The 24,780-nt window shown below is 39.5% G+C and overlaps 1 protein-coding gene across 2 annotated transcripts in view; it reads right to left on the bottom strand.

The window, feature by feature from the left end:
* The window catches only part of RNF212B (ring finger protein 212B), a 30,845-nt gene extending 8,168 nt beyond the window's left edge, over nucleotides 1-22,677 (bottom strand). For both annotated transcript variants that reach the window (XR_005123711.2, XM_037503071.2), the window contains exons 1-10: nucleotides 22,536-22,677; nucleotides 21,078-21,178; nucleotides 19,233-19,285; nucleotides 18,487-18,561; nucleotides 3,381-3,496; nucleotides 2,703-2,763; nucleotides 1,730-1,758; nucleotides 653-699; nucleotides 399-441; nucleotides 189-249 (exon numbers count right to left, since the gene is read on the bottom strand). Coding sequence is in view for 1 of the 2 variants with exons in the window: in XM_037503071.2 (XP_037358968.1) it covers nucleotides 189-249; nucleotides 399-441; nucleotides 653-699; nucleotides 1,730-1,758; nucleotides 2,703-2,763; nucleotides 3,381-3,496; nucleotides 18,487-18,561; nucleotides 19,233-19,285; nucleotides 21,078-21,177 (585 nt within the window). In the remaining variant the exon portion in view is untranslated. The remainder of the gene's footprint in view (nucleotides 1-188; nucleotides 250-398; nucleotides 442-652; nucleotides 700-1,729; nucleotides 1,759-2,702; nucleotides 2,764-3,380; nucleotides 3,497-18,486; nucleotides 18,562-19,232; nucleotides 19,286-21,077; nucleotides 21,179-22,535) is intronic.
* Between the last annotated feature and the right edge of the window lie 2,103 nt (nucleotides 22,678-24,780).

Genomic DNA, 24,780 nt, shown 5'->3' with positions numbered 1-24,780 from the left:
GTGGGTGCTTCCTTGTTCTCTGTGTATGTGTCTGAGTTAGGTCTACATTGCCACAAGAAAACAGTCTGGGCATCACATCAGATAATTTATGCCAAAATTAATATAAATTCATATTCTTGCCTTAAATATTTCTTTCATTTACAACTATAAACCTGTGTGGGAAAAAAAAAAAGGTAAATATGACTTACTTGTCCCAAGCTACCAAAGCCAGCTACTCTAAAAGGGATAGACTCCACTGAGGAGGAACGACTGTAAAAAGTGAGACAAAAAGAAAAAAAACAAACCTGGGGTTAAACAATTACATAGATTTAAAGTCTCCTCAGTCCCTAATTCAGACACATCTAGGTATTTCTTTTCATTTGCCAACTTTAATGTTGCTGTGTAGGCTTTCTACTCACCTGACCACTTGGCTGCTATGCTGAGAACTGGGTCGTGGAGTAACTGAAAGAGAATAAAGTGCAGAATGGAAGGCTGCTATCAACATTATGCTCTGCCTTGCCTAGCCAATCTTTTGCAAGTGGGTATCTGGTTGTATGATCATTTCCTATCATACATAAGATTAGGAAAATGAAATTATAGTTTCTGAGAGAAAACAATCTTTTAAATGAAAAAAAGGATATGTATTCATCTCGCACAAAAAAATGTTCTCTACCTGACTGTGATGGGGAAGTGATGCCCACTGGTCGAGGTGTGGTTAATCTGCAAGGGAAAAGGAAAAAAGGCAGCTCTAATTTCTTCAAGCAGAAGCATCACCTTAGAGGATCAATCAAATTATTATTTTTAAAACTAGTAACTTCAAGTTATATAAATGACTGTCAAATTAATTAAATTTGAGGAAAAATTTTTTAAAAACCAAATGTAATAGCTTCCTCTCGCACAAATTGCTTACTATCTTGTATTTCAGATATTACCCCAAAATACAGAGCCAAAGTTAACACAAGAACCCTTTGCTCTCCAATTCCCAAGATGAAACCTTATGCCCTCTCTACTGCCCATAATAGAAATTCTGAAGTACATTCCTTTCTCCCTTTCCTCAGTGTCTTATCAAGTACACTCAACTTTCCATATAAATATCTGTATGTTTATCCTTTCATACACACACCATGTCCTCACTCTTCATCCCCTCATCCATCTATCCAACACACATTTATTTAGTACCCATATGTCCTGGATCCTGAGATTACAAAGAAACTACAAGAGACAAAAATTATAAAGCAATATAATTGTTATATAAGTATGGGTATATCAGAAGTACAGAAGTATGAAAAAACAATAAACTATAATGTCTGTGAGTGTGGGGCTATATATATTTTTTAATCCACCAATGCAGCGTTACATTAAAAATATATAACAATTGGTAGGGACAGACATTATCAATCAGAAGAACTGATGTACATCAATTAAGTGTACACCCAGCACCTAATATAGTACCTGGTAAACAGCAGGTCATGAATAGCTACTGAATAAATGAATAGAACATCTAACTTTGCCTAAAGAAGTCTTGAGAGAAGAAATGCCAAGTGAGTTGAATTTTGAAAGATATATAGGATATATAAGGTGATAGTAAAGGATAAACATTACATTCATAGCACTTTTCAGTGAGTAACTCTTGGAAAAGAAAAAGATAAATTCATAAACCATTTCCACCACCTCAAAGCCCACATAGAAAATACAGCTAAGAGTCAAGAAATTTTCAAGGAGGACTACTATGAGGCCTGATAAAACTGACCTGCTTCCTTGGTAATGACTTGGAGATTCCTGTAGGTGAAAAAAATTAGGAGTAAAGGAAGTTGCAGCTCAAAGGTACCAATCAACAGCCTCTTACTTGTTAGATGACTAAACTGCAGTGTTCTCTTAGATTGTAGTTACTAAGATTCCCAGTAGGAAAAAAAAAGTAGTGTTAATATTTCCTTAGGGAATTACTAGCTTTGGGGGGATAAAATTTTTATTCCTTGCCATAAAAATACATTGGGAATCCTGTAAACTGATATGTAGGGAAATAAGGAGAATCTATGGGAAGAAAAAGGAAAATGACAGAATTATGATACACAGGAATAGGATCAATGGAAAAATTATACAAAAACAAAGATTTCTTTTAGGAAGAAAGAAATGTCCAGAAAATAGAGGTTGAAGGAGAGGAGTCTTGGGATTCTTTTTTTTTTTTTAAAGATTTATTTATTTATGCATACAAGAGCTGGGATATAGGCCAGAGGTGTGGGGTGAGGGGTGAGAGGATTCACCAGAGACAGATGGACCGAAGTACACTGCTGAGGGGAGCAGCGGGTGAGGAAGGAGAGGTCTGCTGTGCCATGTGGGTTGCTCCCTGGCCAGGGGGGATTGAACTCATGCTGCAGAGGTTGTGGACAGCTTCATAGGTTGTGTCTTAACCCCTTGCACCACCAGGGAGGCCCATTGGGATTCTTGAAGAGAAATTTTAAGCTGCAACAGAGATCTCTTCTGTAAGAAAGTGTCTTAAGTGGTATGTAGTGACTCAACACAGATGTCAAGGATGGGTTACCACTGTGCTAAATATTGATCCTCTCAATCTGTCAAGGGGTTCTATGGCCTCATTCGTTTACTACAGTGCACTTGTTGTACAAATATGATCAGTTACTATAGGTGCCACAATGTATTCTCTACAGTTACTAGATAGATGGGAAAAGTAGGGGAAAAAATACAGTAAGGAAAATTATTTTATTCACCTTTAGGAAGGCTAGAAATTTCTTTAGTTCTTCATTCTCCTTCCTTAAGACAGACAGTTCTCTAGGCAAAAGATAGAAGCAATCAGCTCTAGCAGGTCAGTGGTATTTAAAAAAACAACTTGATTTTTATTGTTACTGACAGTTAGTTAATGTTTATGGAAAGATGCCTGCCATGTTACAAGGTATTTCTGTAGGCATCTTGTGATTCAGTGGGATTATAGCACACTTTTGATGATGGGAAGAACCAGGTGAACAAAATAAGCAGTCCCTTGTTATGTTTTTAGGGGAAAATACATAGAATTTATAATAAATAGAATTCCACTGCTTCTCCACACATACCCCTGATGTCTAAAAACTTCTATCAAGGATTCCACTTTTTGCTTAAGATTTCCAAAATAAACCCATCCAGTGGTAACATTTTAAATGCTCTCTCTCATGTTCTCAATATGAATAAGCAGTCTGGTTTCTCAGACAATTTTTGGAAGTAGAAACTATAAAGTAGGGAGGATCCCTTGAGGGAAGACAGAAAAATAAAATGGAGATTAAGATCAACAAAACTTTGATTTACCCACAAAAGCACATACATGGAGCAATTTTCAAGCACTGCAACCCTAAGGAAATAAGGGTTACAGCTTCTTTGAAAGGATAAAAGCTCTCTGGTGATCATTTGTCACTTACTTGTCCTGTCTGGTCACTGTTTGCTGTGCCTCCTGAATGGCTGCTTCTAACTTTGTGATTCTATGCTTATAAAAGTTGATGAGCAGATCTGTTTGTTTCTTCTGGAAACACCACACCTGCCAGGATAGAACAGGCTTTGACATATGCCCCATAACTCCTTCCCTCTAACTTATGGCAACAAGGGGAAACCCATCAATTCATACTTTATCATTGATCATTTTCTATATATTTTTTTAAAGATTTATTTATTTATGCATACAAGATCTGGGTATAGGCCAGAGGTGGGGGGGAGGGGGGGGCGTGAAAGGATTCACCAGAGACAGAGTAGGGAACAGAACAGGCAGATTGACTGAAATACACTGCTCAGGAGAGCAGTGGGCAAGTCAGGAGAGGTCTGCTGCGCCATGTGAGTAGTTCCCTGGCAGGCCGGGGATCGAACTTGTGCTGCAGTGGCTGCAGATTGCTTCACAGGCTGCATCTTAACCTCTTGCGCCACCAGGGAGGTCCACCGATCATTTTCTTGTGGAGTACCTTACCCTATTCATGACTCCCTAAAACTAGAGACGAATTGAGAGCAAACTGGGGTGGGGGGGCGTGGGCCCAATGGATTATGGTGAAGGATTATGGATCCCTTGGCGGTGGGTGTGGTGTGGTGTGGTAATATATTTAAAGAGGGGGCCTCCCCTGTGGCGCAGCAGTTGAGCGCTGGGTTGCGAGGCTGCCCGCGGCCTCTGCAGCGACGGTTCGATCCCCGGCTGCTCCCCGGCCACTGGAGGAGGGTCCCACATGGCATGCAGACCTCTCCTGCCACCCGCTGTTCCCCTCAGCAGTGTACTTCGGTCCTTCTGCCTGCTCTACTCCCCGCTCTGGCTCTGGTGAATTCTCTCACCCTCCCGCGCTTCTGACTGTACCCAGTGCATGTATAAACAAACAAACAAATAAATAAATAAAACATGCCTCTATTAAAAAAAATTTTAAAAATAAATAAATAAATAAATAAATAATAAAGAGGTATGAACTTATACCTTAAGTCTACAGTTTTGTAAACCAATATTACCTCAATTAAAAAAATACAATTTTTGGGCCTCCCCAGTGGCGCAGCGGTTGAGCGCTGGGTTGCGAAGCTGCCCACAGCCTGTGCAGCACTGGTTCGAACCCTGGCTGCCGGGCGAGGGTCCCACATGGCGTGCAGACCTCTCCTGCCGCCCACTGCTCCCCTCAGCAGTGTACTTCATCAGTCTGTCTGTTCTGCTCCCCGCTCTGGCTCTGGTGAATTTTCTCACCCTCCCGTGCTTCTGACTGTACCCAGTGCTTGTATAAATAAATAAATAAATAAAATCTTAAAAAAAAAAAATACAATTTTTATGGGGGCTTCCCTGGTGGCGCAATAGGTTAAGTCTCAGCACTATCAAACTATAGGCAGCCACTGCGGTAAGAGTTTGATGATCGCCCCACCCCAGGTGACCCACATGGTGCAGACGACCTCTCTTGTCTTACCTGCTGCTCCCCTCAGCAATGTATTTCAGTCAATCTGCCTGTTCTGCTCCCCACTCTGTCTCTGGCGAATCCTCTTATCTCTCTGCACCTCTGGCCCACACTTCAGCTCTTGTATGAATAAACAAATAAATCTTTTTTTAAAAAGGGACTCCCCGGTGGCGCAGCGGGTTGAGCGCAGTGCTGTGAAGCTGTCTGTAGCCTCTGCAGCATGGGTTTGATTCTGGGCCAGCCAGGGAGATACCACATGGCGCAGCAGACCTCTCCTATCTCACCCACTGCTCCCCTCAGTAGTGTTTTCGGTCCATTCGCCTGTTCTCCTCCCAGCTCTGTCTCTGGTGAGTTCTCTTACCCTCCCACACCTCTGGCCTGTACCCCAGTTCTTGTATAAATAAATAAATCTTTTTTTTTTTTTTAAAGTGCCATGTGGGTGGCTGGGATAGCTTCATAGTGCTTAATCCCTTGCACCATCAGGGAGCCCCCCCAAAAATATAATACAATTTTTAAAAAAGAAGAGAACAAAATTAGAGTATCTGACACTGAGGAAAGCCAAAATTTTTCACTTCCAGGACAATGGCTTGCTAACATCTTAATAAAAATATTCTGACATAGTAAAATGGCTCTTTAAAAATACAATCTTTCATCTTGAGCAAGCAGAGTGACATCCAAAAAACTTTTCCAAGTTTAGAACTGGTTCTGATCTAACTTTGCTGTAAGTATGGAATGAACTTCCAAATTCCTAGCTATTAAAGAGAAATGGTAACCAATTTACTTTCCTTAACTTAGTCACACAGAGACACACTGCTACAATAAAGGGAGAAGAGTCACAGAAAGACATTATCTATTTATAAATTTTATTTCAGCATGGACAAATCATCTTTTGCTTTACTTTACCATTCGATGTGTTTATCATGGGATTAATGTGCCTATCATGGGATTAATAAATCAGATCAAAAGTTAATATTTAGAAAGTGTTTTAGCTTTGTCAGGTTCTACTTTTTTTTTTTTTTAATAGAGGCATGTTTTATTTATTTATTTGTTTGTTTGTTTCTTTGTTTGTTTATACATGCACTGGGTACAGTCAGAAGCGTGGGAGGGTGAGAGAATTCACCAGAGCCAGAGCAGGGAGCAGAGCAGGCAGAAAGACCGAAGTACACTGCTGAGGGGAGCAGCGGGCGGCAGGAGAGGTCTGCGTGCCATGTGGGACCCTCCTCCAGTGGCCGGGAAGCAGCCGGGGATCGAACCGGCGCCGCAGAGGCTCCGGGCAGCTTCGCAACCCAGCGCTCAACCGCTGCGCCACCGGGGAGGCCCTTGGTTCTACTTTTGAATACACAGCAGTACTGATGCCTCATCTGCTTCCTCATATTATAAACCTTTTGTTTAAGGTCCTTTCCTAGATCTTAGTACTTCTGTCATAAACTTTTTGTTCTCACCTACTTTGCAAGTTGCTTTTACCACCTTTCTACAGAATTGTAGTTAAAAGTTTATATAGTCTCTAGTTTCTTCCTTTTTTCCTCAAAAGCAAACTAAACTGGTTTTAGATAGGTAAAATTCATTGTAGTTTATAAATAAAAAGTAAATAAATTATGTTCATATTAGGAAAGCTGAAGAAAACAAGAAGCATAAAGAAGTCACCCTGAATCCTGGGAGTTACCAAAAACAGCAGGGTAGGGGACGTTAGGAAGAAATAGGTATTACAGATAAACATATAGCTAAAAGACAGGATTCCAAACATCCTAACCTACACAAGGGATCAGTCTGCTGTGCAATTAAGTTAATATCAGGGTAGGGCCAAGAAAACCAAATCCTGCCCTAGACCAATTACTCTTCCCTTTGAGATCACCAATAGTCATACATACACAAGGACAGACCCTGCTGTGGAAATCCAGGGAACCAGATGGGACTACTGGAGAGCTTTTTGCCTTGGCCTATTTTGCCTTAACCCAAATTTTAGATCTAACCATTCTGAGAAAAAAGATTAATCTAGAAAACAACCATCAGCAAGAAGTGTTAAAGGAGAACAAGAAGTGTGATTTTGCTTGATGCTAGAGTACAAATGTTTAGTTTACTTCAAATACACCCACCAAAGAAGAGTCTAAAACCTAACTCATTAATGAATCTCAGTTTTTTAAAAAACTACAATTGTTAGCAAGTCCATTATTTTGTCTCAATGAAATTCTTCGGCCTCATTAAAAAGAAAAAAAAAAAAAAGGCTAGCTGTTTTTTTTTTTTGAATCCCTAAAGAAGGACTTTTTTTTTTTTTGCTTATTTAAAAAAAGTTGGGATTACAGGTCTCCTTTTTTGGCACAGCGGTTAGTCTTAGTGCTATCAAGCTATTACCAGCCACTGAGGCATGAGTTCAATCCCCAGTCAGGGAGCTAACCCACATGGCACAGCAGACCTCTCCTGTCTTGCTCGCTGCTCCCCTTAGCAATGTATTTCAGTAGATCCGCCTGTTCTGCTCCTCACTCTGTCTCTGGTGAATCCTCTCACCCCCTGCACCTCTGACCTACATCCCAGTTCTTGCATTCATAAATAAATAAAAAATAAATCTTTTAAGAAATAATGAAAGTTGGGATTATTTTGTTAATACAATAACACAAAACATAAAAATAAAATTAGTTCTTGTGCTAACACTAAGCATCGTCGGGGTAATGCCAAGTGTTAAATGTCATTTATTTTATTGGAACAATGAATGAAACTACCTACTTCTGGACCCATCCTTCTTTCCTGTACTCTGACATTAGGACGAGGGAAGGGTATTGTGGTCTTCATGCTCTGGATTTCCACTCATTTTAGAATTGATAATATGAAAGATAATTTTTATTTCACAGAGATAGCATTTTAAAAATTCAGTTCTGGGGGCCTCCCTGGTGGTGCAACCAGTTAAGATACAACCTATGAAGCTGTCAGCAGCCTCTGCAGCATGAGTTCAATCCCCAGGCAATCCACATAGCACAGCAGACCTTTCCTGCCTCGCCCACTGCTCCCCTCAGCAGTGTACTTCAGTTAATCTGCCTGTTCTGTTTCCCACTCTGTCTCTGGTGAATCCTCTCACCCCCCCCACCTCTGGCCTGTACCCCAGCTCTTGTATTCATAAATAAATCTTAAAAAAAAAATACTTCCGTTCTGAACCAGGTCCAGTTAATGGCAAGAAACTGGACAAATAAGGGAGAAACCACTAAAAGATACTGAGAGAGGTACTGTAATAGTGGTAGCAAAGGGGCAGACTCAGTAATTTATTATAAGACAGTGTATTTTGGTCTAATGTTGGGTGTGCATTTGTAATTGTCATATTTTAAAGGGTTTTTTCTTTTTGTTTATAAACTAACATACTCCGGAAGTAAATATTAGATTGACCAACTGCTTTTTTTGGGGGGGATACTAAAAAATAGCTTTCCTAATTTCTATTTTTCAATGTCAGAATTTTTTAGTTGAAGATTTATATTCTATGCCATTTTGTTAAGTTTTAGAAACTTACTTTAAAGGATTTGATTAGAAAATTCATCTTTCTCTGTCATTCAAACCTATTAGTTTACCTTATTTATCATTTATGAAACTGAATCTTGTTTCATCTTAATATCTAAAGGTCTTAGTATTTTTGAAATCATATCTCAAGATAGCCATACATTTCAGACGAAAATATCTCTGTTGAAGCATTCCAGCTTAAAAATTACAAAGGGTTACGCTCTGTCTCTGGTGAATTCTCTCACCCTCCCGCACATCTGGCCTGTACACTGGTTCTTGCATAAATAAAATTAAAAAAAAAAACTTTTTAAAAAATTACAAAGGGTTGGCAGAATTAAAATATCAACATTTTACAATTCCTAATGATTTAACAAATCTATGTAAAATTCTTCAATGTCTACGTACCATCACACAAAATGACAGAAGACAATTACATACCTTTTGATGGAATATAACACTGTTATAAAGAAATCTTGCCTCCTTTGGGCCTCCCCAGTGGCGCAGTGGGTTGAGCGCAGCGCTGTGAAGCTGTCCGCAGCCTGGGCAGCGCTGGTTCAATTCCCGGCTGGCCAGGGAGAATCCCACATGGCGAGGCAGACCTCTCCTGCCTTGCCCTCAGCAGTGCTTTCGTTCCGTCTGCCTGTTCTGCTCCCTGCTCTGCCTCTCACCCTCCCACAACTCTGACCTGTACCCCAGGTCTTGTATAAATAAAAATAAATCTTGCAGAAAAAAAAAAAAGAAATCTTGCCTCCAGTCTCCTCCCTACCCCCAATGATTCTAACTCTAACTATTAATATACAGGAAATATAGAGTACAAACATATTAAATGACTCCATGGGAGCTACAATGAGCAAATCCACACCGTGAATAACTACAAGAAAAAAAGACTATTTTCTTCAACAATAATAAAAGATGAGAGGAAATTTATAGTTCAAAAGAAACTTAAGCGATTTAACAATCAACTGAAATATGCAGATCTTACTGAAACCCAATGCACACAAAGTTTTAAAGTAATTATGAGATAACCGAGGAAATGTGAACATCCACAGATTATTCTATAATATTAGGGGATTATTATTATTTTAGCATGACATGGTCACATTTAGTAAAAGAGTTGGGGGCTTCCCTGGTGGTGCAGGGGTTTAAGTCTCAGCGCTATCAAGCAATCCCCAGCCACTGCGGCATGAGTTCGATCCAGGCCTGGGAGCTAACCCACATGGCATAGCAGACTTCTCCTGTCTTGCCTGCTGCTCGCCTCAGAAGTGTATTTTAGTAGCCCTGCCTGTTCTGCTCCCTACTCTGTCTCTGATGAATTCTCTCACGCCCCTACCCCCTCCCTGCACCTCTGACCTAGACCCCAGTCGCTGTATGCATAAATTAATAAAATAATCTTAAAACAAAAGTTTCTAGGGCCTCCCCTGGTGGCTCAGTGGTTGAGCGCTGGGCTGCGAGGCTGCCCACAGCCTCTGGAGCGCAGGTGTGTTCCCAGCCGGGTCCCACCAAAAAAAAAAAAAAAAAAGAAAAAAAGAAAAGTATTTTTCAGAGATACATTTTGAAATTACATAACATCTGGTTCTAGCTTCAAAATAATCTTGATGCTGGCCTCCCTGGTGGCACAAGGGGTTAAGACACAACCTATGAAGCTATCAGCAGTCTCTGCAGCACGAGTCGGATCCCCAGCCAGGAAGCTACCCACATGGTGCAGCAGACCTCTCCTGACTCACCCACTGCTCCCCTCAGCAGTGTGCAGTGAATCCACCTGTTCTGTTCCCCACTTTGTCTCTGGTGAATCCTCTCACCCCTCAGGCCTGTACCCTAGTTCTTGTATGCATAAATAAATAAATCTTTAAAAAAAATAATCTTGATGCTGTGGCAGGAGATGTAGATGAAGAAATAACTAACCATGAGTTGTATGAGCTGTTAACTATTAAAGCAGGGTGATGATTACATAGAGATAGAAATGCTAAGAGTTGGTGGTCCCAACAAAATGGACAAATATATGCAAATCATATATCCTGGTAAAGGACTTATAACTAGAATATATAAAGAACTCTTACAACTATAACAAAGGCAATTCAATTTAAAAACGGCCAAAGGAGTTGAATAGACAATACTTAAACAGAGATGGAAAAATGACTAACAAGTACATGAAAAGATATACATCATTAGCCATCAGAGAGGGTCTTATTCTTTAGTAGTTCATCACCTTTTAGTAGAAAAGTCATTCAGACACATGAACCATTAAATAAAACCCAGGGTGAAATGCAGAACAGAACAAGCATGTATTAAGTATAAAAATAATGATTGACAGGAACTTCAGTCTTCTGAGAGTGCAAGTAAGGCACTCTAGGCACAGAGGCATGAAACTAGATAGCTTAAAGAACAGAACTGCAAAGAGCTAAATCCACATTATAAATTAGGTAATAACCCACATAAGGGCTTATATTGGTAAGATATGAAGTAGTAGTTGCAGATTAGACTGGAGAGGTTAGAAGGAAACAGATCATGAAGGGAACTAGGTGTCTCTCTGAAGAGCCTGAAATTTAGGCAATGGGAAACCACCAAAGGATTTTGAAAAGGCAGTTAAGTGTTCAGATTTATAACCGAAATAGATTGTCATGGTGCTCAGAGAGACTAGGTTAGAGCAAAGAACCTAAAAATGCTTTCTTATCAATAGCAATTGGAGAGTTATTAATAAGATGTCAGAGGTATCCCCTCTGAATGAGAAAGCACAGCACCCCACTAGGTGGGGAGCTAAGTTTTAGGGTGCACAGTTCATGATCAAAGCACTATGGCCTCTCATGCTGGTATAAAGCTCCTCAACCTCCTGCTAGGCAGCAATAAAGAACACAACTATTCTGTTTCAGAAGTCCTACAACATTGACAGATTAGCTTTTTCTTTTTGGATAAAATAATCTCAGACAACTAAAACCTTTCTTTAAAGTTTCGTCAGTTGTTTGTTCAATTTTTTTTTTTTTTAAAAGATTTATTTATTTATTTATACAAGCACTGGGTACAGTCAGAAGCGTGGGAGGGTGAGAGAATTCACCAGAGCCAGAGCAGGGAACAGAACAGGCAGAGTGACGAAGTACACTGCTGAGGGGAGCAGCGGGCGGCAGGAGAGGTCTGCGTGCCATGTGGGACCCTCCTCCGGTGGCCGGGGATCGAACAGCGCTGCAGAGGCTGCGGGCAGCTTCGCAGCCCAGTGTTCAACCGCTGCGCCACCAGGGGAGGCCCAGTTGTTCAATTTTTTAATTTCAGTGAGGGATGAAGAACCAGTTTGGTCTATTGATAAGATCAGGTCTTGACCTGATTTTATTCCAATGGTCTATATATGTAGTTATTTATATTAGCAAAACATGATTTCAAGGTCAGAAGCTACTGACCATGGCCAGATGCCTGTTTTTGTAAATAGGTTTTTTTTTTTTAGAATACTGCCATGCCCTTTGTTTGTATCTTCCTATGGCTGCTTCTATGCCACAACAGCACAGCTGAGTTACTGCAACTATTTTAGGCTTACAAAACCTAAAATATTTATTGGCCCTATAAGAAGAAAGTTAGTCAATTCCAAAACTAAAGTTATTAAAGTCTTTTTCTGCACATCCTTTTTTTTTTTTTGGAAAATTTATTTATTTATGCATACAGGAGCTGGGGTACAGGCCAGAGTTGTGGCGGGGGAGGGTGAGAGGATTCACCAGAGACAAAGTGGGGAACAGAACAGGGAGACTGACTGAAACACACTGCTGAGAGGAGCACTGGGCGAGACAGGAGAGGTCTGCTGCACCATGTGGGTAGCTCCCTGGCCGGGGATCGAACTCCTGCTGCAGTGGCTGCAGACAGTCTCATAGATTGCATCTCAACCTCTTGTGTCACCAGGGAAGCCCGGAACATCCTTTTTGTCATCTCTGAATTTGTCTTTCTTTTTTTTTTTTTTTTTTTAAAGATTTATTTATTTATTTATACAAGCACTGGGTACAGTCAGAATTACAGGAGGGTGAGAGAATTCACCAGAGCCAGAGCGGGGAACAGAACAGGCAGAGTGATGAAGTACACTATTGAGGGGAGCAGCGGGCGGCAGGAGAGGTCTGCATGCCATGTGGGACCCTCGCTGTTGGCCGGGGAATGAACCAGCGCTGCAGAGCTTCACAGCCCAGCGCTCAACCACTGCACCACCAGGGGAGACCCTGAATTTGTCTTTCACTGAGAATCTATACCTTTCCCTCATTTTATCTCAATCTCTCTTTCCAACTCCTATTTGATGTGCTATCTTGTCTTGATTCCTATTTATATTTGTTTAACGGACATTTATGTTACTCGTTCTTAATTTTTAAACAAAATGGAGAAATATTTGCAAATCATTTATCTGGTAAAGGGCTTGTAACTAGAATACATAAAGAACCCTCACAACTAATAATAAAGGCAATTCAATTTTAAAACAGGCAAAGGAGTTGAGTAGACAATACTTTAAAAAAGACAGAAAAATGGTCAATAGGTACATAAAAAGATACATCATTAGCTATCAGAGAAATGCAGATCAAAACCACAATGAGGGCCTGCCTGGTGGTGCAGGGGTTAGTCAGCATTATCAAGCTATTGCAGCCACTGCAGCACCAGTTCAATCCCCAGGTAAGGAGCTAGCCCACATGGCGCAGCAGACCTCTCCTGTTTTGCCCACTGCTCCCCTCGGCAGTGTATTTCAGCAGATGTTCCTGTTCAGCTCCCCACTCTGTCTCTGGTGAATCCCCTGTGGCCTGCACCCCAGTTCTTGTATGCATAAATAAATAAGTCTTAAAAAAAAAAAACCACAAAGAGATACCACTTCATACCCACTAAGGTAATTATAATCAAAAAGACAGATTATGGCTCTCTGCTCCTGACAGCTGCCTCCTCTTGCGCAGTGCCAGCCATGTTCCTGAGACACCATGGTGAAGGTCAGAGTGAAGAGTTAGGTGTATTGAGCATTTAGTCAGCACTGGTTGTTTTTAACTCTGGCAAAGTGGATAATGTTGCCATCAATGATACTTTCATTGACCTCAACTACATGAGTATGATTCCACTGCTGGCAAGTTTAATGGCATAGTCAAGGCTGAGAACAGGGATCTTGTCATCAGTGGAAAATCCATCCCCATCTTCCAGGAGTGAGATTCCCCATAATTAATGGGGTGATGCTCCAGTGTTGTCACTAGAGAAGGCTAGGTCTCACTTGAAGGGTGAGGCCAAAAGTGTCATAATTTTTGCCCCTTCTGCTGATGCCCCCTTGATTGTGATGGGTGTGAACCACAAGAAGTACACTCCTTCAAGACTGTCAGAAACACCTTCTTCACCACCAGCTGCTTGAACCCCCTGGTCAAGGAGATCCATGATAACTGTGGCATCATGGAGGGACTCATGACCACTGCCATCATTGCCATCCAGAAGACCATTGTTAGCCCCTCTGGGAAGTTGTGGTGTGATGACCGAGAGGCTTCCCAGAACATCATCCTCACTTCTTAGGGCCACCACAGTTGTAAGGGAAAACCTCAGCAGGGAAGGCTATTCTATTAATTCTTTCAAAAAGTATTTATCGAATACTTAATTTTTATGTATTGAATCCTGTATTGTTTCTGGTACTCTGCCAGGAACTAATACATAAGGTGAGTAAGATTGATATTGTTGCTGTCCTCATGGGAGAACTAGACAAACAAAATTATAGTATAATATAACAATACCGTGTTATACACTAGGTATATTCATGTGTATGTGTGGAAGCAAGATGGATCCAGATGGATAAACTGGCACGTACAAAGTCCAAAAGCAACAGAGAAATTTATTTATATGAATAATTAAAAATGGATTCAGTCTGTCTATATATAATGGCGGTGAGGATGGGAGGATAAGAGATGAAGCTGAAGAGATAAGCAAGGATCAAAGCATGTCTGGCCTTATAGGCCATATTAATGGGTTGAACTTTATCCTCTGAGCAATGGTAGTACTGAATGGTTTTTAAAAGGCAAATAATCTGATCAAACCTACATTCAGCAAAACTTTTGTATTCATTATGAGAACTGATAGGAAAAGGAAAGACAGGAGGTTAAAAGACCTGTTAGGAAGCTACTGTAATTCAATGGGAAACTATGGTGAACAAAACTAAGAGGTTGAAGATAAAGTAGACACATCTTCTTAAATATTTAAGAAGAGAAACAGAACTAACATCACGAATAGTGGACTAGATATGCTAAGAGAAGAAGAAATCAAGAATTACTCCTAGATATTTGGTTTGGTCATTATATGGATGGTGGTTATCATTCCCCATGACAGAAATAGGCAGAATAATCTGCTTTCCTGTGTCAGGGATGTTAGGAATAATGACTTTAGTTTGGGACATGTGAATTAGTGAGGATAATTACTTGGCAAATGGATATATGGTTCTGAAGCTTGAGAGAGAGTTCAATCATTCAGCAGATTTACTGAGTGCCTCCTATGTAACAGAAATATGATTACCATAGGGGATACAACAAACAAAACAAAGTTGGTCCCTGCCAGGATGGAGCTTACATCCTTAATGAGCATATAAACAACAACAAATGGCAAATTACTCAAGTGTTATTAAGGAAACAAAAGAATAAAGGGGAGATTTAATTCAGATATAGTGGTCACAGACAGCTCTGCTAAGATGACATTTAAGCTGGAGATAACAGGCTTGGAAGTCATCCACACATCAGTGATAATGAAGCATGGAAGTGGATGAGATTATCCTTGGAGAATACAAAAAGTAAGGAAAGGAGGATAGAATTCTAAGAAATGTGGTGATTTAAGATATGGACAGAGGAAGAAGGCTACAAAAAGGGAAGAAAAGTTGGTTATGGTAAACAAAAACAGGAGAGAATCAGCCTCAAATGCTGAAAAATCATATATAACATAATTGGAGGGAAAAGTATCCACTGGATTTGATAACAGAGATTTCCTTAGCAAGAACATTTTCAATGAGATAGCCTGAAGCAACACTGCAGAGGGCTGAGAAGAGGCTTGGGAGGTAAAGCAGACTGAGTGCAGGCACACACACCAATGTAGTTCTCTTTATCAAGACTCTACCAGCATGCTCCTATTGGGTCACCAGTAACACTCAGGTTGCCAAATCTAGTCAACCTTGCTTTGCCTTCACCTTAATTCATCTCAACAGTTTTTTTTTGGTTTTTTTTTTTTTTTTTAGAGGCATGTTTTATTTATTTATTTGTTTGTTTTTTGTTTATACATGCACTGGGTACAGTCAGAAGCGCAGGAGGGTGAGAGAATTCACCAGAGCCAGAGCGGGGAGCAGAGCAGGCAGAAGGACCTAAGTACACTGCTGAGAGAGCAGCGGGCGGCAGGAGAGGTCTGCGTGCCATGTGGGACCCTCCTCCGGTGGCCGGGGAGCAGCCAGGGATTGAACCGGCGCTGCAGAGCCTGCGGGTAGCTTCGCAACCCAGCGCTCAACCGCTGCACCACCGGGGAGGCCCGGATGATGCTATTTTCTTACTTAAAACCCTTCAATGGTGTCCCACTGCACTGACGTGAAAATCAAATTCCTAACCATGGCCTACAAGTCCCTGTATGATTAAGCCTTCCTCCCTGATCTTTCCCTGAATCAGTCTTCCTTCTTTCCAACTTTAATGTACATTGACTCATTTAATAAACATTTCTTATGTACCTAATTTATACTACATCTAGTTAGGCATTAGGTCATACAAACATAATAACCTGCCTTTCAAAAACTCAATGTAGTGAGAGAAAGATACACATGAATAAACGTCAAAACTTCTTCAAAGTTAAGTTTCAGACTTAACTTTTACAGTTAAGAACAAAGTAGGATAGGAGTACAAACAACAGAGCAAAGATCTGCCTACCAGAATAAAGATCTGCTTTCTTTTATCAAAGAAGGAACAATAACAAGCATATATATGAAAAATAGTTGTAACAAAGGAATAGAAGAAAGATGAAGGTCCATATGGGACTCCCCAATCACCAAACAAGCTTACAAAAACGACCTAGAGGGGAGTAAAGAATTCAAATTGGGCCGTTTGATTAACTATTGGTTACAGAGTAGTACAACAAAAAAATGCCTTTTTCAGTTCATTACAGAGATTAGGGATAATGTGGGATATTTAGATCAACATTTCACTTATTTATACAACATTTTTTTGAGTATCCACTATATACTGAGAATTAGCCAAAGAGCTGGGTATCTAATAAACAAAACTGACCGTATCTCTGCCTTCATCCTACATTCCAGCATAGGATTTAGACAATAAATAGATAACGTTAGAGATAAGAGTTATGATGAAAAATAAAGCTGGGTGGAAGTAGAGAATGTTGAAACTACTACTTGAGATGACAGAGTCAGTAAAGGTCTGGCTGAGTAAAGAAAATCTGAGTAGAAGCCTGGATGCATTGATGCAGATATTATTTGGATCAGTTACTCATCTTCACATATTAAGAAAACACATTTTCAGACATTGCTGACTTCACCAAACTGACTCTTCACTAAAGTGATGATTAACTGGCCCTTTCCATTTATTTTATCTTGAGTATTTGGCCATGTGTAATTGGTCCCATGATTGGGCAGGTTAGGATTCAGACTACATATAACTTCTTTACTGATCATTAACTAACACTGAGTTTAGTTATTAACCAAGGGTCTGCTCTTTCACTTGTTCATATGACCTTGTTTACATTTCTGCTTGAGTCTCAGCTGGATTTTATCTCCCCATAATGTTAAATAGTATCCCAAATATGATGGCTCACCCAAGCAGCTAAAAGCAGAATGCAGTCCAAAGCTTTAATTCTTTAACTCCCCTTCCTCTATCTGCGTAGTTTGGATTTGGGTCTGAGTTACCAAAGAAAAATTAAATCTACTATCTTGGACCAAAACATGACTAAGGAGCATCTTCATGTTTAAGAAAGGAATACTCTCATAAGAATGCAAATTGAGTACAGGAACAGAACAGTGATAAAATCTCAAGAAAAAAGCCAATATCCCATGAGGCTATGAAATAATCAGAACTGGAGAAAGAAGGCAAAAAACAAAGCGGCTACGATTTGATTACTCTCTCACTTGGCTGTCCTGTCTTCTCTTCACCTCCTTACACATTACTATTGTCCTTGACCAAGTTAGGTATGCCAACATTTGGGATGATGTACCAGGAAAATAAAAGTATTTTTGAGAATTCAGGCAACCAATTGTGAACACTAAATGAAGAATTAAATATATGTGTTTTATTAAGAAAGGTTATTAAAAATGAGAATGGGAAACAAAAAAATCCTTTCATGAACTTACGTTTATAAGCAAAAGACTGAGTTAAATCCCTGCTCCCACTGTTCACAGGATCAGATGTATATATTCAAAGCAAATTTTAGAAGACTCATTACACTGCACTGAAAGATGATAAAGCTCCCTAAAACTTGCTTTATTCTTAAAAATTACTTAATAGAGTGTGGAAATACATGGCAAGATGTCAGTTACATGGTGTTTTTTACAGTCTATCATAGGTCTGGGTCACTAAAAAGTTAACTGGTGAGATTTGCATCATGACAAAAAAAAAGAAAGCAAAGAGAATATTCAATTATTCAGTTCTCTCCATTGTGTACCAATGCAGCCTAAGGAGAATGTTTAACAAAGAAATCAGATGAATTAGAATATGTCTGCATTAAGACCTTCCAGTTTAAATCATGTGTAACAGGAAGTTGAGTCTGATTTGCCTATCAAGATGTTACATAAGCCGGTTATGGATATATGTAAAGTAAGATATGTTGCAAAGTTCCCGCTGTAGAAAATTCACCTTTTTCTCAAAATTTTAAAATTCAGACCTCAGCCTTTTTACTTAGGAGAGTTTTGCTCAGCATGAGCTCCTGTACTCTAGAATAAGTCAGGAAGTAAAATAAACGACTCAACATAACTTTTTCTTTTTTTCTCTCCTTTGAATTACAAGTTGAATTTTCACTTTAGGTTTACAACTATTTCTTAGTTGTAAAGTTATGAATTCATAAGTGCCAAAACTGGAAGGTGTTATTTTCCTAGACCTTCCCTGATATGGCTTTACCACTGAATTTGTACAAATAATTACACCAAAAAAAAAAAAATATATATCTGTCTGGAGAATCAGATTTTCTTCATTTTTGTTTTTCATACCTGAGAAATGTGACTGAAATACTGCAAAGCTGTCTCGACAGGGCTTTTGAAGTATTTCTTCTCCTGAGGTTTCAGCTACAAAGAGATTAGGGCAGACACTGAGCATATCGACAATGAAACAAAACAAAATACTGGCAGATATGCAAAGGATATACATACCCTTTCTAAAGCACCTGGTATTATTTCTATTGTGCTAAATAAAGAGGTGATCACCACTGCTCTAGGAAATGTAGGTTTTATGACCTAATTCTCCTAACCTTCATGTCTGTAACAGGAGCCACAAATAATTCTTCGACCTATCATTTATCCTATTTTTATAATTGTTATCTGTGAGTTTTTAAATTTTTCTTCTTTCTTTTAAAAAAAAATCAGTACTTGGGCCTCCCCAGTGGTGCAGTGGTTGAGCGCTGGGCTGCGAAGCTGCCCGCAGCCTCTGCAGCGCTGGTTTGATCCCCAGCCGCCACCGGAGAGGGTCCCACAGGGCGCGCAGACCTCTCCTGCTACGCCCGCTGCTCCCCTCAGCAGTGTATTTTGGTCCTTCTGTCTTTTCTGCTCCCCACCCTGGCTCTGGTGAATTCTGTCACCCTCCCATGCTTCTGACTGTACCCAGTGCTTGTATAAATAAATAAATAAATCTTTAAAAAAAAAAGAAAATCAGTACTTAATCACATCATCTACACTCTTTGTATATTTCCTAGAGGCCAGAATGGGACAAGATTGTTTGTGGCAGGAGGAAAAAAACTTACATTATCAGAAAGAGCCAGATGTTTGCATGCAGTTCCACAAACAGCACATTTTTCTGGGGAGAAAGAGAAAAAAATGTTTGATTCTCAAACACATACGGTGAGATATTTCTAAAGACTGGTATTAGTCAAGTAAAGTAGCAAGAAAAGAAGAAAAGAGGGTTCTTACTGAATTTAGAACATCATTGTGCTATTAAAAGGACATCAACTTGAGTTCTGGTCTCTAAATCAGTATTTCCAAACAAGAATGTTGATGATAAGGAAGGCTTTTTACACTGTACCTCTTCCCCTCTCATTTTTTCAATTCTCAATTCTCTTCTGCAGGTGAAGGACAGTTCTAACTTCCCTGCCGGAATACTGGAGTACATTTACAAGAGTACTGGGAAGAGTATAAGAATACTGATGATGTCACCTTTAAATTACTCTTTCTTATCCTAGCTACAGCACACATTAGGTACTACAAGGAACTCCTACCCCACCAACATTCCTGCCTTGTTCTGACTTTGCTAATTTTCCTGATCTTGCTTTGAAGCTGTACTATTCCTATTCTCCTACCCAATATGAAAGATGCAAAAATTAACATTCCTAATCTTTCCTTCTAAGTTGAATTTTTAGTGGTGCTGGTCATTGATTAAGATAAATGCCATGTCAGGAGAAAACATCACATGACATATGTTTGAGAGACAAACTGCTCCAAAGTGAGCTGCTGTTACCATAGTAAACCGCTTTGTTACATTAGCCAAGAACTTAAATGGGTCATGAGATTCATGTCGAGAAAAAAGCTTCTCCAGAGGTAAGGTAACCTGACCCTTCTTTCCTTGGGGACTGAAGGTTTTTCTCAGTCTACTTTCCATATTATCACCTGAATGAGATGGCAAGTGCAAATCATTCTTTTGTTTAAGAAAAACACCAAATAAGCCAACAAAGAAACTTTCCTGCTCTCCATCACTTGCATGATAAAGCTGAAGTTCTGCAGCCTGACAGTCTTTCATCATCTGACCACTACCTACCTCTCCAGTCTTATCTCTCACCATTTCTACTTTATTCTATATGTTCTACCAAACTCATTCATGTGTAGTCCCTTGCACTACAGTGTTACGGTGTGATATGCCCTTACACATGCCATTCTCTAAAAATAGAATGATTTTCCCTATGCTATCCACTTGGAAAAAAATAAGTAGTACCTTTTCTGTGAAGTCTCCCTAAACAAAGCACCTAATTTGAATTATTCTTCTGGGGTATTTTTATACCCTATAAATATGTCAGCATTATAGACAAATATCTGGGGGTAAATATTTTTTTTAAAGCCCTCATTTCTAGGGCTTAAAGCTGTACTTACCCCATCTGAAACACTTTCTCGATGTAAAACGGGTCTACTAATAATTACTTCCTGTGATTGTGATGAAAATACATAATATTGGTACATGTGAAAATACTTTTTAAACTGCCTATCATCATCATCATTTCTAATCAAATGGATTTCACAAGCTAGACCACTCCCCATTAGAAATGGCTCTTCACTCTTGTTATTAACCAAATTTTCCCCCATTTCTCTTCACTACTCTTATTTTTTTCTATAATAAGTTCGATAATTTTGTAGTTTTTGCCGCCACAGGCTTCAAAACTGACAAGTATCTTTTTGACACTCAATTAATAGATTTTCCATTTGTTAAGCCATTCCTTATTAATGGATTCCTTCAATTTTTATAGTCAGTAGTTTCCTACTGTATCCACAACATCAAAACCTACAAAGTGATTTTTATCCCCATTCACACAGAAAAAATGGCTAATCATTTTTCTAGACTGAAAGCATTTTTTGCCTGGATCAGAAACAGTCAAGTCACTTACCCAGAGTCACACACTTTTTACAGAAAATATGGCCACAGCTGGTGACAAAGAAATGGTCTCCATCTTTTCGGAAACACTGGTTGCAGTGAAACCAATCCATACTGGAATAAATAAAGATAAAATGAAGGGCAACCTAGGGCACGATATAATCACAGTACTCAAAAAATCTATGTGACAATGCTTCTTTAGTGAAAAATAAAAACAAAACAACTATAGATTGTTATAATATTTTTAAAAAATAAATAATACATATATTTAGAAAAGTAATAGGACAGTGATTTTTTTTTTGAACGCTAAAGTTTTTGGGTGGGGGAGGGTGAAGTCTTTACATTTTTTCATTTTCCAAATTTCCTGGGTTAATTCATGTCCCAATATTTAACTAGAAAGCACAATCCAAAAACACAAAGGACTATCCATTTTCTCTCCAACAGTTTCCTTTAATATGAAATGATGGAGTGAGAAGGGGATGATGAACCAGACAAAGAATATCAGATATTAGCCAGTTGGGACATATTTTATCTAAGAGAATAAGGTTTGTGAATGATAATGTTTCCGCTTTATACAGGTTCCCATCTATGGAAACTCAGAACGATACATTTGGAAGGGCTCTTGAAAATCATTTAATGTTTTGTTTAATCCCATCATTTTTCAAAAGATGCTGCAACTCAATGACTTGGCTAAAGTTCCATTTTAATTAGTGGCAGCTCTGGGATTAGAACCCGTCTCCTGATTTCATGTGCAAAGTCTCCGCTACCACATTAAGTAAAGTTTTGTGTTACACATGGCAACCATATGTCCAATTTTTGGGGAGCAATCCTAATTCCACAATTTATTCAAAATACAGCCATATAATGTGATTTGGTAAGAATTTTAAATAAAGAAATTAACATATCAAAAATACAGAATTGAGATGATACATACCGGAGCTGTAATTAGCTCATATATTTAATAAATTCATATGTTTGATTTCATGAATGTTATTTAAGAATAGTTTTTTAATTAAGATTTCCTTTGGAGTTTTATTGGGAAAAATAACTGAAGGTAGTCCCCTGTCCCCAATGAACACTTTCGTTTTAAAAAGTTTTAAAGCGGTTTTGTAGATGGTTGCTAAAAGAGTGATGCTAGCTTGCACTACACCTTCACATTTTTTAACATTAAGGCAAGATTCACGATAAAAACTTGCTGAATAAACAGTTCAATGCAAAGGCATTACAAAGAAAAGGACGCTCAGATTTTTTTTTTGCTCATGATACATCTAACTGCTACCGGCAAGGGAATGTAAAGAATTACTGAAAAGTAATTTTAAAATCTGTTTAAGGGCACCCACAACAATTTTGACTAAACAGATTTGCGAGATGAACTCGTAACAAGGGATCTGTGAGGGCAAGACTCGCCTGGACTTTTAGGGTAAAGGGGATTCAGCACAGTCTCAAATTTACCAATTCTTTTTCTAGTTACCTTCCCAGTTCGGCTGCCGTAATCCCAGAAGGCTTCCGATCTCCCCGAAATCATCCACTTCTCCTCACGACGCGCTGGAAATGGCGGGAAAATCTCCAGCGAGTGGGCACCGGAAAGCAAGGGGCTGGGCGTGGCCCGTGACGGCGCGTGCGAGGAGTGGGCGGGGCCGAGGCGGCGTGCGCGAGGCGTAGGCGGCGCCGGTCTGGTGCTGAACGCGTGCGCCCCTCCCCCTCGGAGCAAGGGCGGGGGCGGGGCTCCCGGGGGCTTGGAGAAGAAAGGTTGCTTTTTTTTTTGTTAAGAGCCTAGGAAAACCCGGACCTCCCTGGTGGCGCAAGGGGTTAAGCACCGCACTGTGAAACAATCCGCAGCCTCTGCAGCACGAGTTCGATCCCCCGCCTGCCAGGAAGCAGCACACACGGCACAGCGGACTTCTCCTGTCTGGCCCGCTGCTCCCCTCAGCAGTGTATTTCAGCCAGTCTGCCTGTTCTGCTCCCTGCTCTGTCTCTGGTGAATCCTCTCACCCCCTCCAATCTCTGGCCTGTACCCCAGTTCTTGTATGCATATATAAATAAATCTTTAAAAAAAAAAAAAAAGAACCTAGGAAAAGCCACCTCATTATTTAAGCATTTAAGCTTAGGAACAAATAAGGAATATGATCCTGTCCCATACATGTTGCTGTGGAAACAACAAAGTGGAAATAAACTTAATAATGTTTCAAAAGACAATAAAACATTAGAGAAATGTGGTCACAAAGTAGATGAACGCTTTCAGCATAGTGTTTTTAAATGAAATAAAGGAAGTAATAGATGCTTTGAGAGAACAGCATAAAACAAATACAAAAGATAAAAAGTGATAAAGCTAGGGAACAGTCAGACCTCCAGGGAAATTTTTAAACTTTTTTCAGCAATAAGAAATGAGAAACAAGTACCATTCAAAACTGAAGATATGGTTCCGTATTAGGACGTCTGTTACCATAATTTATTATAATATTTCTATGGGGAAATACATGGTCATTTTCATAAATGCCCAGTAAAACATTTGCCATAATTCTCATCCGTTTCTGATTTAAACTCTCAATGAAATGTATGTTAAATCCACTGTCCTTCCATTTTTAACACTTTTGCTTTCTACTTGTTCCACTGTGTTCTTTGATTTGATATTCTAATCACTTCCTAACTGCTCCCTGCCTCTAGATTTGCCCAACTCCATTCTTTCCTACCCTTATTCTGAGCTAATCCCTGTTCTGCTTAAAACTCTTCACCTCTTTCAAGACAATTCACTGAGCATGGCACTCAAGCTCTTCACGATCTACAATACCTTTCTTTTTGCATTTCCCAAATTTAGCCAGAACACTGTGCACTAAAGTCACATTGAATTTAAATCACACTCTCTTACCTCTGGGCCTTTATGCAAAGTGTTTCCTTGTTAACTTCTATTTGTCCTTCCAGACTCAACTCAGAAATTCTTTCCCCAGATGCCTATTCTGGATGCCCACTGAGCGGCACTTCTAGGACTTCCTTTATATATCTCTACCATGGCCCTTGTCTCATGTTGCTGTAATTATTTTATGTCTCTTTCTAATCATATTTGGACTACATCTTCAATTTAGGATGACCAATCCTTCCCCAATTTCTAATATGTAATAAGTTCTCAGTAAATATTTGATAAAAGATGGAATAGAAAAGGAAATTACCAGGGAGAATGTGACCATGTTACAAACCCACTTTAGCAAGATCAAACAGGAAATTCACCTCAATGGGAGAAGAGAACTTTAGGGACCAAGTGAAAATTGGTGGTTATATAAAGTTGCCACCAGCAGAAACAATAGGGGGAAGAATCAATCAGTAGTTAAATTGTTCATTCAACTAATGCGTCCTGAGCACAGATCAAGCACAGTTCTAGCCAATGGGGAAGAAGCAAAGGAATAAGGAAGAAGGCAAAATCCTGGCTCTTGTGGAGTTTGTATTCTCCACAAAAGAATACAAAAAGAGTAAGACACTTTTATTTAAGCTCCTGCTGTATCCCAGGCTCAGAGCTAGATGGGGAGAGGTGTTGGGCACAAAGACATAAGACATATTGTCTGGCCCTTCAAAAAGCTTATGACCAAGTGGAAATCCAAATGTATATACAATTATACTGCTACAAAATAAATATGTCATCATTTCAGAAATATCAATTCACACTTATTGACTGGGTGACTATTGAGCTTCTGTGTTATGTACCAACTGTGCAGAGCAACAGATGT

The sequence above is a fragment of the Talpa occidentalis genome, unplaced genomic scaffold (assembly GCF_014898055.3).
Source record: "Talpa occidentalis isolate TD23 unplaced genomic scaffold, MPIMG_talOcc4v2.1 talOcc4.11, whole genome shotgun sequence".
Lineage (NCBI taxonomy): Eukaryota > Metazoa > Chordata > Mammalia > Eulipotyphla > Talpidae > Talpa > Talpa occidentalis.
The sequence above is the reverse complement of the archived record's forward strand: the minus strand, read 5'-3'. Positions and strand labels throughout refer to the sequence as shown.